Here is a 15,154-nt window from a genome sequence, read left to right as displayed (position 1 = left end):
GAGAAGCCAGCCTGGAGGAGGATGGGGGGAGAGTGTCAACCAAGTGAAGGCCTGGAAGTGGGGACAAACTTGGGGTGTGCTAGATAGGGAGGAGGGGCCAGTGTGTTTGGAAGAGTGTGAGGGAGGTAAGGGTGATGGTGGGAGCTTAGTCAGATCATGACACCCCACAGGCCAGACGGTAATAACACTCCTATGTGCCAGGTCTCTACTCACTGGCTTCCTTTGCCCCATGACTTGATAGAGCAGGGGTTGGCAGACTGCAAGCCGCCAGCCAATTCCAGCCCACCATTTGTTTTTGTAAATAAAATTTTATTAGAACATAGCTGTGCTCATGCGTTTACATACATGTTGCCTGTGGCTGCTTTCATGCTAATAAGGGAGTTGAGTAGCTGGGACAGAGACCTTACAACCTGCAAAATCAAAAGTATTACTATCTGGCCCTTTATAGAACAAAAAAAGAGAAAAAGAGGCAACCCCTGCTATAGAGACCATTGGATCCCCATTTTACAAATGGGGATAGTGAGGCACAGAAAAGTATATTACTTGTTTATGCTCTCACAGCTAGGTGGCCTGTTCAGGGCCGATAGGCATGACCCGTGCGTTGGCACTGACTCCCAAATCACAGGGGCCTGTGGGTCCTGTGAGAACTTACTCTGAGGCTGATTGGGAGTCACAGCAGGCTTCTGAGCAGAAGAGGGGTGTGCTCAGAGGGCCCCTGGCTGATGATTGACAGTAGACCGAATGGTGGGGGTGGGGGAGGATGGTTGAGGGAGACCAGCGAGGAGGCGACAGCCCTCATCCAGGTCAGAGAGGACTGTGGCTTGAGCCACGGTGGGTCTCTCCCTCCTGGCTCTGTTTCTTCCCATCTGCCGCAGTCTGCTTGTGAATTCTGTCCTGCTTCCTCTTTCTCCTGACTCTCGGTTTCCCTTCTTTCTCCCAAGTTTCATTTCCTCCCTCTCGCCCTCCCCTGCCTTTCCCAGGGCCAGGGGCCCCTTGACTTGCTCCTCCTCCTTCCAGGACTGTCCTGGGAGGTAGGATGCTGTGGATGCCCATGTCCCCTTGCCTGTGGGCATGAGAGGCCTTGGCAGCCCTGGGTCTGGGTGAGGGTGGCCTGGGGCCCTGGAGGGGGCTTCGCAGCTCAGCCCAGGAGTAGAAACGGGGTAACTTCTCCTGCCCCAGGTCTGAGGTTTGGAAGTTCACTATGCTAGGACATGCTGCCATTGTCACCAGCCTCGCCTGTGGAGACAGCACTGAGGCCTGGCCCCCAGTCGCAGAGACACATGCAGGGACACAGTGATGTGGTCTGCAGTTGCTGCAGTCCTTTGAGGATGTGGCACACACACACACACGTGCATACACACATACACACAGGCTCAGATAAGCACAGTGCCCCACAGCCCCACACACATTCACCTCTCAGAGCCACACTGGACACGGCGTCAATGGAGACTCCTGCAGGACCCGCGATGCATGGACTGTGACACCTGGCTGCAGTCACAGCACACATACACAGGTACAAATAGAGAACGTGTCGCCCCATCACATAAACACACTGCCTGGCCTTGCAATGTGGCACAAGCAGAGACTTCGGTAGGGATGCTTCCAGACACTGTCACCCGGGTACATTCTGTAGGGTCCTGGTCACAACCAGCACACACCCAGATTCAGACAGTGCCACACACTGACACACACATCCCAGCGCCAGAGCCCATCAGGAAGTGAAACATAGACTCAGGCAGAGATCCACTAACAGTTTTACAAACATCCTCCATGGGGTCACGGTCACCAGCAGACACAGTGTGGAGGCACAGGGAGGCCTGACACACCACAGTCCACCCAGACAAGCCACACACCGAGACTGGACGCATCACGGTCTCGCAGGCTGCCACAGGCGGTCATGGCCTCTCTTGGGTTGACACTGCACACCCTCCCACACACTGGAGCCTGGGGAATCCACATGGCCCTATAGACAACAGCCCTCCCATCATACCCAGACACATTGTCACACCCTGGGGCCCAGACAGCAGCTCCCACACACCCAGACACACCCCCACTCCGAGTCACAGACACGGCCCTTACATGCCCAGCTCGTGCCTCGGCCTGAGGACAAGTAATGGCCACGCACCCGCACTGGGCTGCTGCCGCCTCCCCGGCCCACACCTCGCCCTCGTGACACGCCCGCCCACCTGCCCCCGGGCTGCCCGCTGAGCTGGCAGGCGGGACTGGGGAAGGGAAACTTGTGGGCTCAGCACCTTCTCCCACCACATGCACGCGGGGTGCGCTGCCCCTGCCCGGCCCCTGGCACCCTGGGCCCACTGGTGGCCAAGCCCTGGCAGGACAAGCCTGGCCCTGCCCGCAGCCAACCGCAGGGGCAGGGCAGGGGGTTCGGGCCCTGCTCCCCTCCCCCGGCCCAGTCCGCCCTCCCCTCTGCGGGTAGGGCAGGCAAGCAGGCGGAGGGAAGTTGTGGGGGGAGCCTGGGTTCCGGCTGGAGCCCCAGCTTCCCGTCCAGCCCCCACGGGGCAGGAAGCAGGACCGGGGGAGGCCAGCTCAAGCCTTCCTGCCCCCTCCCCCAGACAGGCTGGACTGGGGTCAGTGTGTGTGTGTGTGTGACAGACACAGAGTGAAAGAGACCCTGTTCCCCCCAAGTCTTTGGGCTTACAGAGTGTTAGTGTGTTTTGTGTTTCCGGTGTGAGTTTGAGTGTGTTCAGAACCTGTGTGACAGAACCTGTGTGTGACAGAGAACCTGTGTGTGTGAGAGAACTGTGTGTGTGAGAACCTGTGTGTGTGAGAGAACGTGTGTGTGTGAGCACCTGTGTGTGTGAGAACCTGCATGTGAGAGAACTTGTGTGCGAGAGAAGAGAGAACCTGTGTGTGAGAACCTGTGTGGGTGTGTGAGGGAGAACCTGTGTGTGTGTGAGAGAACCTATGTGTGTGCCAGAGAGACAACCTGCGTGTGTGTGTGTGTGAGAGAGTGCACAAGAGCAGGTTTTGTGGTGTGAGTTTTGTGTTTCTGGCATGGGAGTTTCTAACCCATCGGCCCGTGCCTCGTTATCATGGGGATTTTCAGTGTGTGTGTGGCCCCAGCACGTGTTCAGCTCCATGTGTCTGTGACAGTGCTGCAGTTCTGGTGTGCACGTCTGCGTTTCATGTTTCTCTGTGGGTTCTTGTTCTGGCATCGTTTGACTCGGCAAGTCTGTGTGTGAGTGGGGATTATCTCCCAGGCGCTGTTGTATGTCTGAATTTTTTTCTCAACAGCTGTGCTGCTCTTTTCTCGGTGTAAATTTGTGCATTCTTAGTGAAAGTTTGACTTGAAATGTGGGTGTTTTCCGTGTAAGTTTATAGGACTACGAGAAAGACATGTTTCCAGGTGGTGTTGGGGATTTTATCTGTCTTACGCATGAGCTGTATTTTCAGCGTGTGTTTGTGTATGTGTGTAATAGTTCCCAGTGTTTGTGTCCGTGGGCGTGTTGTTTCTGGGTTTTGTGATCAGTGTGTGCGTCGCTGCTATTTTGAGCACGTTTATATGTCTACATGGTGTGTCTCCAGCATGCCTGCTGTCGTTCTCACAGCGTGTCTGTGTGTCTGTGAGAGGGCTGTGTGGTATGTCTGTGTGTCCTCATGGGTTAGTGTTCTCTACCTCTGTGGGCGTCTGGGTGTCTGTGAGCAGCTGCTGTCTGCATTTTGTGTCCTACACGTGGGCTGGTGACTCTAGCCTCTTTCAGGGGTTGTATGGTCTCCATCTTGTGTCACCCAGAGGGCATTTCTAGTTCTCTCAGTGCGGGGAGGGGGGTGTTCTCCAAAAAAAAATATTCTCCAGCAGCTGTTTAAAATGCGGGCCTGCATTTTGTCCTAGTGCTTTCAAAGGAGGGGGAGTCGTGTGTCCCCAGTGCCTCCGCTGACATCCTGTGCAACCAACGCCTGCTGGCCTCCATGCCCAGTGGAGGCTGTGCCTGCGGCACATCCCTTTGCCGGCTGGTGCCACGCTGGCTCGGGGCTGGCTGTGGCGGCAGGCAGGGCAGGGCAGGGGCTGCGGTGGGCACTGGACCTGCGCCCGGCCCTCGGTATAAATATCCCTGCTGCCTGCGGCTGTGTTTACGCAGCCCCAGCCCGGGGGCGGCCGTGGCCCAGCGGGTCCTGGGGGCGGGGGTGACCAGGCCGCAGCGCAGACATTTCCTTCTGGCCAGACAGGCCTGCAGCCTTGCTGTCCTCCTCCCGCCTCCTCTCTGGGTGAGGGTGAGGTGGGGACCCCTCGTTCCTGGCTCCCAGGGGCCACCCGTGAAGCTGACCTGGGCATCCTGGCTGGGCCTCCCAGGGCCTGGGAGACAGAGAGGAGGGGGCCGAGAGCGAGACTGAGCAGCGAGAGGGATAGGAAAAAATGAGGGCCCAGAAGAGAGTGGGGGGGGTAACTGAGAAAGGGCTGAGGAAACAGGGTCACAGGGGCTGTGACAGAGCCCAGAGACCGAGACGGAGGGAATGACAAGAAAGAGGCAGCGGAAAATGAGGGAAACAAGGAGGGAGGCTCTGCGAGAGGGAAGGTGAAAAGTGACGGGGACACAGACAGCCAGAGAGGTGCAGGGACGGAATGAAAAGTGACAGAGAAAGGAGGAAGGCAGGCAGAGGAAGAAGAAAGGCATGAGAGGTAGGGAGAAGGGACAGTAAGGGGCAGAGACAGGGATAGAGTGAAGGGAGGGAGGGAGGAAGACGCAGAGACAGATGAGCGAAGGTTTTAGCTTTGGCAAGAGGCAGAGGTGTAAGGCGTGGGGGGAGGGACAGGCAGGAGCTGAGAGGCAGCCAGCAGAGTGGGGCCAGGGCCAGGAGAGACCAGAGACATGGGGTGGGGGAAGGGGCTCACCACCCCCCACCCCGCCCCAGGCCCTTGGTCCCTGACTCAGCCCCTCCGCCCACCCCACCTCAACTGGGGGTGGAGGGAGGGTGCCTCCAGCACCTCCAGGTCTCAGTTGCTCAGAGGCTGACCAGAGGTGTGTCTCTCATCACCCCAGCCCGATTCTCTGAGGTTTTCCCTCTGTCACCATCTCTCTTCCTGTCTCCCCATCTAATCCCTGCCCGTGACCAGCTCCCCCTCTGTTCCCCAGCCATAGATGTTCACTTCTCAACCATCTGACTAACCCTAATTCTGACTCAGTTGCTGTCTCTCACACACACCCCCCTTTTTTCCTTTTTACTACAGAACACATGGGGTCTCCATGAGTCAGAATTAACTTGATGCCAACTGCTTTTTAAAAATATATATAAGAAAAAAACTGTTTATGGCAAAATATGTACTAAACACATTTAATGATAGATCAGTCAAAAATGTGCCTGTCACTAAGGGCTGATACCTCTAAAGTGCAGTCTTACAAACTGATGGCACAAACACAAGTACCTAAGGGATGTCACTCTTCTCTGTGGTTTTCCAAACGGTGGGACCCCAAAGATCCTGGGGTGTAGCTGGCTGGGTTGCCTTGGGCCTCTTTGCTGTTCCCTCTAGGAGGCGGGATACGGATGTACTACTACATAGGGCTGTTGGAACATCGCTGCCCAGGCTGTGGATGAAGGTACCTAGCACATTTGGGGGCGGAGGTGGGGCAAAGCCATTAGCTGTTACCATCTAGCACTCTGTCAGTCTTTCCATCTGAGGAAGTCTGTCTGTCTGTGTGCTGTCCCTCTATCTCAGCCCAGCCCTGGACTGCCCCCGATATCTACAGGCAGGCTAGTAGAATGGTTTCTAGGAACGGCGTAGTTCTAGAGCCAGGTACCCATCCCAGCTTGCCTGCGATGGCTGTGCGACCTTGAGTGAGTAGTGTCTCCTTTCTGGGCCTCCTTGAGCCATCTGTGAGAGAGCCGATGGCTCTTTGGAGCATCCAACGAGGTGTCAGGCCTCTCACTCAGGCCTGGTGGACGGAACTGCTCAGTAGCCATGGCTGTAATCACTTGACAGTGCCCCTATCTGAACATCCTTCTGTCTCGCCCAGCTCTCACTTTCTGTGTCTGACTCTAATTCTGGCTGACCCAGAGGGCAGGGCCGACGCTGTGGGTGAAGAACCGAGGTCCTAGAAGCCTCGAGGTCTTCCCCACTCTGGCTACATGCCCGAGGAGGTGGTTTTGAAGGTCCTTCAGGCTCAGGCTAGGGCAGGATGCCACCATTCCATCTCAACACATGTGAGGGGTCTCCAGGCTCCACCTTTGTGACCCCTGGCCTGCCCCTGCCCCTGCAGCCAGTTCCTTCTGTGTGTGTGTATATGTGTGTACTGGAGAAGCCTACGCGGGTGTGGGGGCATGGGAAGGCTGGACGCCTGGGTTCCCACAGGCCAGTGGCTGGCTGAGTCACCCGGCGGCCATCTGGCTCCCATTAGCCTGGGGCGGCAGGGGGCTCCGCGGGGTTGGCCCTGTGGCTGGCTGGGGGCAGGGACGCTGGGGGAGGCTGTGTGTTGGGGATGACTCAGGACCCATGATAACAGCCTGTTCGTATTTGGGGAGTGTAAACAGGCAAGGGAAGCGGAGGAAGTGAAGGAAGGGAAAATTGTGGCTGGGCAGAGGGGGGCTGCTGAGGTTGGGAAGGGAGAGCCCTCCTGCGCCCCCTCCCCCCACCCTCGAGCTGGCAGGCCCCGTGATCCCTCGTTCTGCCCCTGGCCACCCCTCCCAAGCCTGGGTCTCCTTTGCCCACAATGAGGCACGTTACTCAGCAGCCAGGGTTCTGCCGCCCATACCAGCCTGGCCAGGTAGGGGGACTGAAACTCAGAGAGATAAAGTCTGAGAGCCAGACAGAGATGGGCAGGATAGAGGCAGTGAGGTGGAATCATACAGGCAGGAAGAATGGCAGGCCCAGGGGCTGAAGGAGGTGCTGAGCGTGAGACAGTGACACAGACAGAGGGAGAGAGACATAGGCAGAGACGGCACGAGGCCCTGGGGCCCAGGTGTCAGCCCTGGCTCTGAGCTGGGTACTGGAGCCAACCTGGCCACTGCAGCCACCTAGAGTCCTTGCAGGCCTTGGTCAAGGGGAGAATATTCGTGCTCTGGAGACAGGGCCCAAGGCATGGAGAGGTAGAAGGCGGGAGATAGAGACAGAGAGGACCAGACAAGGAGAGAGGGAGAGAGAAAGGCAGAAGGGGAAAAGAGAGGGGCAGTGAGACAAGGGGCAGCCGGGGTGGGGGAAGGAGAGCAAAAGATAGAAAAGCAGGGAGAAAAAAAGACCGAGAGAAAGACAAGGAAAGAAACCCAGAAAGACAAAGAGAGATATACATAGAGAGACACAGATAACAAGAAAAAGATGGAGGCAGGCTCAGGGAGGGGAAAGAGAAGCCTAGAAACAGGTGGGGCGAGGCTGCGATGAGACCTGGACCCAGCGGGGCTGGTGGCAGTGGTGGTGTGGGGGGAACCGCCCTGATGTCCCCTCAGAGAAAAAGTCACTGAGCCAGCCTGTCATCAACTCTCTTGTTGGGGCTGGTGGCAGGCTGGGGAGGCTGGCTGGCGGGCGGGCGTCAGTCCCTGTCTAGCTCTGGGCTGGGCTGGGTGCATCCTCCGGCTCCTGCTCGTCGAAGTACCTCTCCTCCTCATCCCGCGCCACAATGTCCAGGTTGTCCAAATCGGGGTTGTCATCCACTGTGCTGCAGGGGGAGAGGCTGTCAGGGGCTGGGCTTCCCTGGGGCCCAGGCTGCCCTCCTCTGCCCCCCACACTTTGGAGGGGCTCTGGAAGGCCCAGGTTAAGAGCAGCTGCCAGCCGAAGGCTACCCTCAAAAGGGACTGTTTGGCCTCTCAGGACTTAAAATAAAAAACCTGGATTTCCAGCTTGTCTTGGAAAGCTGGCAGATAGGGCGACACTCAGGCCCATGTTCCCTAAGGCAGTGGTTCTCAACTGGGGGTGACTTTGCCCCCTAGTGACGTTTGGTGACTGACTGGAAACATTTTGATAATCACAAGTGGGTGGGTACTACTGGCATGTAGTGTGGAGACCAGGGGTGCTGCTGAACCTCCCGCAATGCACAAGACAGCATTGAACACAAAGAACAATCCCGCCCAAAAGGTCAAGCACCCGGAGGTTGAGAACCCTTGCCTTGAGGCAGTAACTCCTCCTTCCAGGATATAAGGAAGAGCCCTGCTCTGCTCAAAGCCCTCCCGCCTTTCCACCACACTCCCCAGGTCTGCAAAGCCCTGCCTGGTTGGGTCCCCACCTCTAAGAAGCTCCCACACTCCCCCTACGCGACTGCTGTGGCCACTCTGTTCGCCTGGCTGTTCCTCCAACTCACCAAGCATGGGCCGCCTCACGCTTTTGCCCCTGCTGGTCCCCCTGCCAGGAAGGCTCTTCCCCCAGGGATTTCTGTGGCTTCTCACTTGCTGCAGATCTTTGCTCACATGTCATCTCCTCTGAGAGGCCTTCCCCTTCCCCTGCTTTATTTCCCTGTGGCCCCATCACTACCCCCAGCACCAGATGCTGGATAATTCCCTGTCTTCCTCACGAGAGTTTTGCTTTCATCAGTTTTCTCCCTGCTTTACCCCCAGCAGCTGGACACAGAAGAGGCTCAACAATGTTGGCTGCATGTGCAGATGAGGGCCGTGCTGGCTATGGCTGCCCTCCCAGGAGGGGACAGGCTTCAGGCCCGCCAGTCCCTGTTACCCCCACCAGGCCCAGTGTCCTCACAGGAAGCTGGGTGTACGAGCTCTATGTGGATCAGCCAGATTCCACCCTGAAGCTGGGGTCCCAGGCCAGGCCAGTGATGCTGCTGTCACCGGGTGCTGGCCGTGAGTCAGGCATTGTGCCGGTGAACTTCACAATCCTCTTTTTACTAATGAGCCCACCAAGGGTCCAAGTGGAGAGGCTGCTCATTTGTGACCACAAAATTCACAGGTTGGGGCCGGATTTGAAACCAGGGCCCTCGGCTGCCAGACCCGGGGTTCTGGACCACCAGGCCAGAAAGCCTCCGTTTACAAAACTATTTATCTTTGACAGCAGCACTTCACACTCCTGTGTCCTGTTCCCTGGGGGCAAAGTCCTTTCCCAAAGCAGGCCACCTAGGTGTCTCACTCTCGGGGTTATACTGGAGAAATCAACCATTGGAACTGCAGGGGCACCCGCCACAGGCCCTCTCCACGCTAGGCACTGACCCTGCCAGGTGTTACTTCTGCCACACTCAGAGAGCCGGGATCCTGAGGGACACTTTGGGGCTCGGGGTAGTGGCATCTTATCAGGCAGAACGGACCTGTTTCAGTATGCTATCACTACTGAGCAGAGTTTGGCCCTGCTCCTGCCCTCCTTACAAAGGACTGAGGGATTGGGGACTGGGGGGACTGAGGGACTGGGAGCCTGAGGGGATTGGGGGATAGGGGGAATGGGGGACAGGGGGAATGGGGGACAGGGGGAATGGAGGACTGAGGGACTGGGGGGACTGGTGGAATGAGGGAACTGGGGGGCTGGGGGGACTGGAGGGACTGGGGGGATTGCGGGGACTGGGTGGACTGGGGGACTGGGAGTGCTGGGGGGACTGGGGGACTGGAGGGACTGGGGGACTTGGGGATTGAGGGTACTGGGGAACTGGGGGGGCTGGGGGACTGGGAGACTGGGGGACTGGGGATACTGGGGGATTGAAGGAACTGGGGGGACTGAGGGACTGGGGGTTTGGGGGACTGAGGGAACTGGGGGACTGGGGAGACTGGGGGGACTGAGGGACTGAAGGGCTGGGGGTACTGGGGGACTGGAGCAACTGGGGGACTGGGGGGACTAGGGGGACTGGAGGACTGGGGAGACTGGGGGACTGAGGCTCTGGGAAGTAAGAGGCAGGACCAACGTCACCCAGCCACCTTTGAAGCAAGGTGTCTGATCCTGGGGCCGACGTCCTGGAACTGTTCCAGGACCTTTGTGCGCATGTGAGAGACCTGGTGGGGTGCAGGCCCCAGAGCACCTGTAGTCAAAGTCCCCGTCCTTGCCGTCCAGGAAGCGCTGGTGCATCCGGCTGGTGAACTCCTCCCGTAGGATCAGCCTCTCCTCAGAGTCGGGGACCCAGGCCTCTGAGTCTTTGCCAGAGCTCTTGTCTGCATGGGGAGACACCCACCAGGTGGGCATGAGGGTGGGTGCGTGCAGGTGCTGAGCACATGCGCACAGAGAGCTGCTGTCTCCGTGTCCAGCCCTGTGACCAACACAGCCTGGTGCCCACCCTCCCACACACACACCCAGCACGTACTGACAATGCAGTGCCATCCCAACCAGGGCCCAAACCAGGGCCCATGTAACAGGGTGGGGACCTGAGGACGAAGGGAAGGCACTCCTGGCAGGAGAAAGAAGACATGCAAAGGCCTGGAGGTGTAAGACCACTCGGTGCCTCTGAGCTGGCAAGAGCAGTTCCGTTTCAGGGACAAAGACCCTAGCGAGGCTGAGAAGGGCCAGGCCATCCAGGGGTGGGGGCTGGGCCAGGAAGGGCAGGGCTGTGGTGTCTGCTCTTGCCCACTGGGTGTCCGGCCTGTTGCCAGAAAATGGAGAGACAGGCAGGCCTGGGCTGGAGCATCCGGATACTGGGGTCTCCCTGCTTCTGGCCCTCACCTTCCTCATCGCTGTCCTCCTCCTCTTCCTCCTCCTCCAGGCAGGCCTCCTCCTCCTCCTGCTGCTGGAGCAGCCGCTGCTGCAGCTCCCGCTCCTGGTAGGACTGGAGCAGCAGGTCTGAGAGCGGGCAGACGGGGGTGCCAGGGGAGCCTGGCTTGGGGGACTGGGGGAACGGGGTGCGGGCGCTGAGCTCCTCCTGGGTTAGGTACTGCCCGATGTACTGCTCGTACAGCAGGGGGGCCCGAAATCGCATCTGCTCGTCACTGAAGTACTCGCCCCCTGCACCGGAGAGACAGTGGCCATATGGGTCAGGCATGCAGGCGAGGGGAGGGGCTGGGTGGGGTACACGTGTCTGATCAGATGTGTGCGTGGTCATGGGTCATGTATGTCCAAACGTGCGTGGTCATGCTTGTAGGAAGATGTGTAAGAGTCTGATGCCTGAGGTCACTGGGAACGTGTGCTCATATGTGTGGCATGTATGCATGATAAGCTTGCCGACGTGTGTCCTCGCCTGTTCAAATGTGAGTGTAGTCAGGCAACCTGGTGCCTGCAGCACTGCTGATCTGGGGCCCATGCACAACAGTGCCTGGGTAGTAGTCACAAGTACTGCCTGTCAGTATGTGTACATGTGTTTGCGTTTCTGTGTGTCTCAGCACACCGCCCATGGTCATGCCTGTGCACACGCGGGCACCTACGTGACTGGGATCTGCATGCAGACGTGAGGAGATGTGCTGCACACGTGGCCAAGCATGGAGGCTGTGTACACCTGACTGTCGGGGCCCAGCCTGGCCACAGGCTGTATATCTCAATACATGTGCACTGTCAGGTACATGAGTGCATATGCCCACACGTGTACACAGGGTCAGGTAGGCTGGGGCGTGTACCCACGTGTGAGCATCCCTGGTGGGAGCTATGTCTGCTTGGGGGTGGCAGGCACCCAGCCCTCACCTCTCCCCAGAGCACTCCTCTCTGAGGTCACCCCCTCAGGTAGCTCTGGCTTCCCCACCGCCCCAAGGGCAGGATCATGGCCTTCCCCCTGGCTGCCTGTTCCTGCAGGAGCAGTTCTGTCCCTCAGGTTAGCCTTAAACCTACCCCTGGTCTCTCCTACCCAGGGACCTAGCCCTGCCTTCAGAGCCTAGGGCAGACAGAGACCTGGTGAGTCTCTGCCTGGAGCTGTTGCCCCGGGCCCTGTCCTGCTCTGCCACCCCCTGCCCCCGCGTGCCCTCTCACCCTCATCTCTCTGGGGCATCTCCCCCCTCTTCCTAGCTCTGGCACCTTCTCTCTCAGGGTCTGTTTCCCTCTCCCCCTTTATCCCTGTCTCTCTCCGCCCCTCTGCCACCACCCTTTTCCTGCGTTCTCGCTTCCTGTCATCTAACCCCACTTCATTCATTCATTCTCCTCCTTTCTTTGTCTTTGTTCCCTTGCCTGTCCTTGTGTCTCATTCTTTCTGTCTCTACAGCTTGTGCCTCTTCCCTCACTAGAGAGTTCAATTGTTCTCGTCTTTTAGCTTGGGTTGAGGGTCTTTAAGATGCTTTAAATTAAGTCAAGGTCAAAAAGGTATCAGTGTTTTCCTTTACTGTTTTCACATGCTGTGTCTTGTTCAAGAATGATCTGGTATCCCCCGGGGTCATGATCATACTCCCCTTGGTTTCTTTTAATACCTCTGTGTATGCAGTGAGGGAGGGATCTCTTTGTCTTTATGGACAATCAATTATCACAGTGCTGTGCACTGGATAAACCCTCCTTTACCCACTGATATGAAATGCCACTTCTGCCAGCCACTAAGTTCTGGCCCTTCCTCACTGTCTGTGCCTTTCTCCTCCCTTGGGCCCGTCTGTCTGTCTCTCTTACTGCACATCTCTATCTCAGTCTGTCCCCATCTCTCTGTCTGGAACTCATCCTCCACGATCAGTGTCTGTATTTCTGCTCTTGCATCCTTGTTTCTCACTACTTCTACCCCACTCGGCCTCAGTTTCCCATTCAGCTGTCTCTGCTTCAGCCTCCCTCTCCATCTCTGCCTTAGTCTCCCCTCCCGCATGCCCCTGCCTCCCAACTTGGCCCCCTGCCCCCCCCACCTTGGATGAGCTCCCGCAGCGCAGCGTAGCGCCGGTTGCGCAGACGGGTGCGCAGGGCGCGGGGCCGGGCAGTGCCCTGTCGGGCCACCTCCGCACAGTAGAAGTCTGCACGGTGGTCGCCGCGCAAGTGGCCGAAGCAGGCCAGGTGCTCCTCGCGGAGGCCCGTGCGAAAGCGTTCTAGGAACACCAGCGGCTTCTCGTGGTACAGCCGGCCCAGGATGGCCACCTTCTCCCGCTCAGTCAGGTCAGGCTCGCCCCGCTGCTGGCTGCACACGGGCAGGCGGCTGGCGGCCACGGCACGCAGCATGGCGCTCACCGCTGGGCTCTCGGCCCCGGGGGGGTCGTTGTCCAGAGCCCCCGGTGCTTCCTCTGAGGCGTCCACCTTGTCTTGGGGCCTGGGTGGGACCGGTGTCCAGCTCAGCTCCCCCCAGTGGCCGGGACTAGGCTCCGTGCAGCCTGTTGGCAGGCGGAGATTTGTCAGTCCAGGGGTGGCAGTAGGGAAAGAGGAAGGGACTAGTGCTCAGTCCCTCCCTCTTCACATTTACTGAGCACCTACTATACTAAAAGCACTGTCTTAGGCCCAAGAGAGACCACATTGAACAGGTCAGGTAAAATCTCCTGCCTTCAAGAAGCTGACCTTTAGTGGGGCACACAATTAACAACATAATTATATAATAATTATAATTATTGAAAACAGTGTGTTAGGCAGTTTCAAGAACCATACAGAGAAATCAAAAGTGAAAGGGAAGGGAGTAGGGGGAAGGCTGCGATTTTGAATGGGACAGTCAGAGAAGGCCTTCCCAAAATGCGATATTTGTAGGGCCCTGAAGGTGTCCAGGGACTCTGCCACAGGGTTTCTAGGGGAAGAGTGCTCCAGGCGGAGGGAACAGCAAACACAAAGCGAGGCGGACTGTGGCTGGCATGTCTACTTGGTCCCTTACCACCTCACTCGTTGATTCACTCTAATGTTTGCCTTTTTACTTGTTCACAAACTCATGAATACATTCATTAATCTGTTTACTCACTCACTCATTCCCTCGCTCTCTTCTTACTCATTCACACACTGACCCAACCACTCTACGCCAAGCTCTGAGCTGAGAACCCAAGAGATGAAGCCAATCTACCCCTTGCCCTCAGGGAGAATCCCGTCTGATGAGGGAAACCGGCAAGGTTAAAAAGACAGTACAGACAAAGATAAGAGAAGAGCTCAGTGGTGGGCAAATCTTGGGGAGAGCTGTTTCCTGCAAATGGTAGGAAATGGAGCAAGACTGCAGCAAGCAGGAAATAAGTGAAGGCAGAAAAGTACAGACAACTCCTGTAGGTGGCTTGGCAGGGGAACGGAGGAGTGAAGGGGTGACAGTTACAGGTGTGATGGGAGGGTTTTAATTGCTGAGGCAAGAGAAGACTGAGCTGGACCAGGGCAGGAGTGCTGGAGAGTGGTGGGGGTTAGACAGACACTCAGAAAGCAGAGTGGACAAGCCATGGGGCTGAAGGGCTGGGCAGGGAGAGGCGCATCCAGGATGAGGTCCAGGGCTCCGGCCTGGGCACGGTCAGTTTATCCCTGAGACTGGGACATGGAAGAGGAGCAGGTCTGGGGGAAGATGCTGAGGCCAGTTTGGGACACAGAAGGTGTGATGGCCCTAGGGACATCCAAGGGGAGGTGTCTCAAAGACTGGGGGGGTAATGAAAGGTTGGGGAGGGGCTTCGTAGAGGTGAAGGATGACAAGAGGGCTCCTTGAACAGATGGGAAGAATATACCTCCCTGAAGGAGACTGTAATAGGCTAAAATAAAGAGACCCTAAAAGGGATCCATGTTCTAATCCTAAGTACCTGCGAATGTTAGCTTATACAGCCAAAAAAAGAGTCTTTGCAGATGTGATTAAGGATCTCGATATGGGGATATTATTCCGGATTACGTGGAGGTACTGTGAGAAGGGTTAGCCTGGGACAGTGGGAGAGTTAGCCCAAGACACGGAAGAGGTTTAAATTAACCTGAGAGCCTGGTGAGTAAACAGATTAGCCCAGGATATGGAAAGGGTTGGCTTTGAACTGGAACTGGGAAGAGGTTAATTTGGGGGGTGGGTGGTTAGGAAGTCAGCCTGCCGAGAGAGGGGTTAACCTGGACAACTGCAGAAAGACTCAGATAAGGCGGAGGGCAGGTGTTCCCCTATAAAGAGTCCTCCTTCACGTTCCTGGGGAATCATCTCCCAGTGACACCGCGGCCGCGCCTCCCTCAGCCTCCGCGCGGCCGGGGCCTCACCCTCATCGGGTTCCCTCGCCGCCGCCGCGGTCGCCACAGCCTCCATCCTGAGTCTCTACAATTTGCCAACCGCCACGGCAGGTTCCACAATCCGATCCCAGCCCCACGCCCTCAGCAGCCACTTCCGGTTGAGCACGCTCCCGGGGCCGGGTGCCCCCCTGCGCCCGGGCACCAAGGTTCCGGGCCGAAGGTGGGCCTATCTATGCGCATGCGTACCTCCCTCAGCCCGCCTCAGCCAGGCAGAAAAGGGACGCTGGGTCAGAGAAGCCACTCAGCCTCTCCTATCTGAAC

The 15,154-nt window shown here is 57.5% G+C and overlaps 1 protein-coding gene across 2 annotated transcripts; it reads right to left on the bottom strand.

The window, feature by feature from the left end:
- Positions 1–4,153: 4,153 nt before the first annotated feature.
- CCDC97 (coiled-coil domain containing 97) lies at positions 4,154–15,025 on the bottom strand. Of its 2 annotated transcripts, XM_064293696.1 has the most exons (6): positions 14,864–15,025; positions 12,604–13,059; positions 10,529–10,807; positions 9,894–10,023; positions 7,542–7,604; positions 4,154–5,559 (listed from the first exon to the last, which is right to left on the bottom strand). In XM_064293696.1, exons 1-6 carry the CDS (start codon positions 14,907–14,909, stop codon positions 5,511–5,513), a joined length of 1,023 nt encoding a protein of 340 aa, XP_064149766.1. In that variant the 5' UTR covers positions 14,910–15,025; the 3' UTR covers positions 4,154–5,510. The 2 variants fall into 2 exon arrangements, with proteins under 2 accessions (XP_064149766.1, XP_064149765.1); XM_064293695.1 differs by lacking the exon at positions 4,154–5,559 and having other exon boundaries at positions 7,418–7,604; positions 14,864–15,020.
- Between the last annotated feature and the right edge of the window lie 129 nt (positions 15,026–15,154).

Source organism: Loxodonta africana, chromosome 11 (assembly GCF_030014295.1).
Source record: "Loxodonta africana isolate mLoxAfr1 chromosome 11, mLoxAfr1.hap2, whole genome shotgun sequence".
NCBI lineage: Eukaryota > Metazoa > Chordata > Mammalia > Proboscidea > Elephantidae > Loxodonta > Loxodonta africana.
Note: the sequence above shows the minus strand (reverse complement) of the source record. Positions and strands in the feature narration are given on the sequence as shown.

Coding starts and splice junctions, on each gene's coding strand:
- CCDC97 (XM_064293695.1), bottom strand. CDS start 14,909: ATGGAGGCTGTGGCGACCGCGGCGGCGGCGAGGGAACCCGATGAGG. Junction 13,060..14,863: donor GGCGAGGGAACCCGATGAGG/GTGAGGCCCCGG, acceptor GCCTGCCAACAG/GCTGCACGGAGCCTAGTCCC. Junction 10,808..12,603: donor GCTGCGGGAGCTCATCCAAG/GTGGGGGGGGCA, acceptor TCTCCGGTGCAG/GGGGCGAGTACTTCAGTGAC.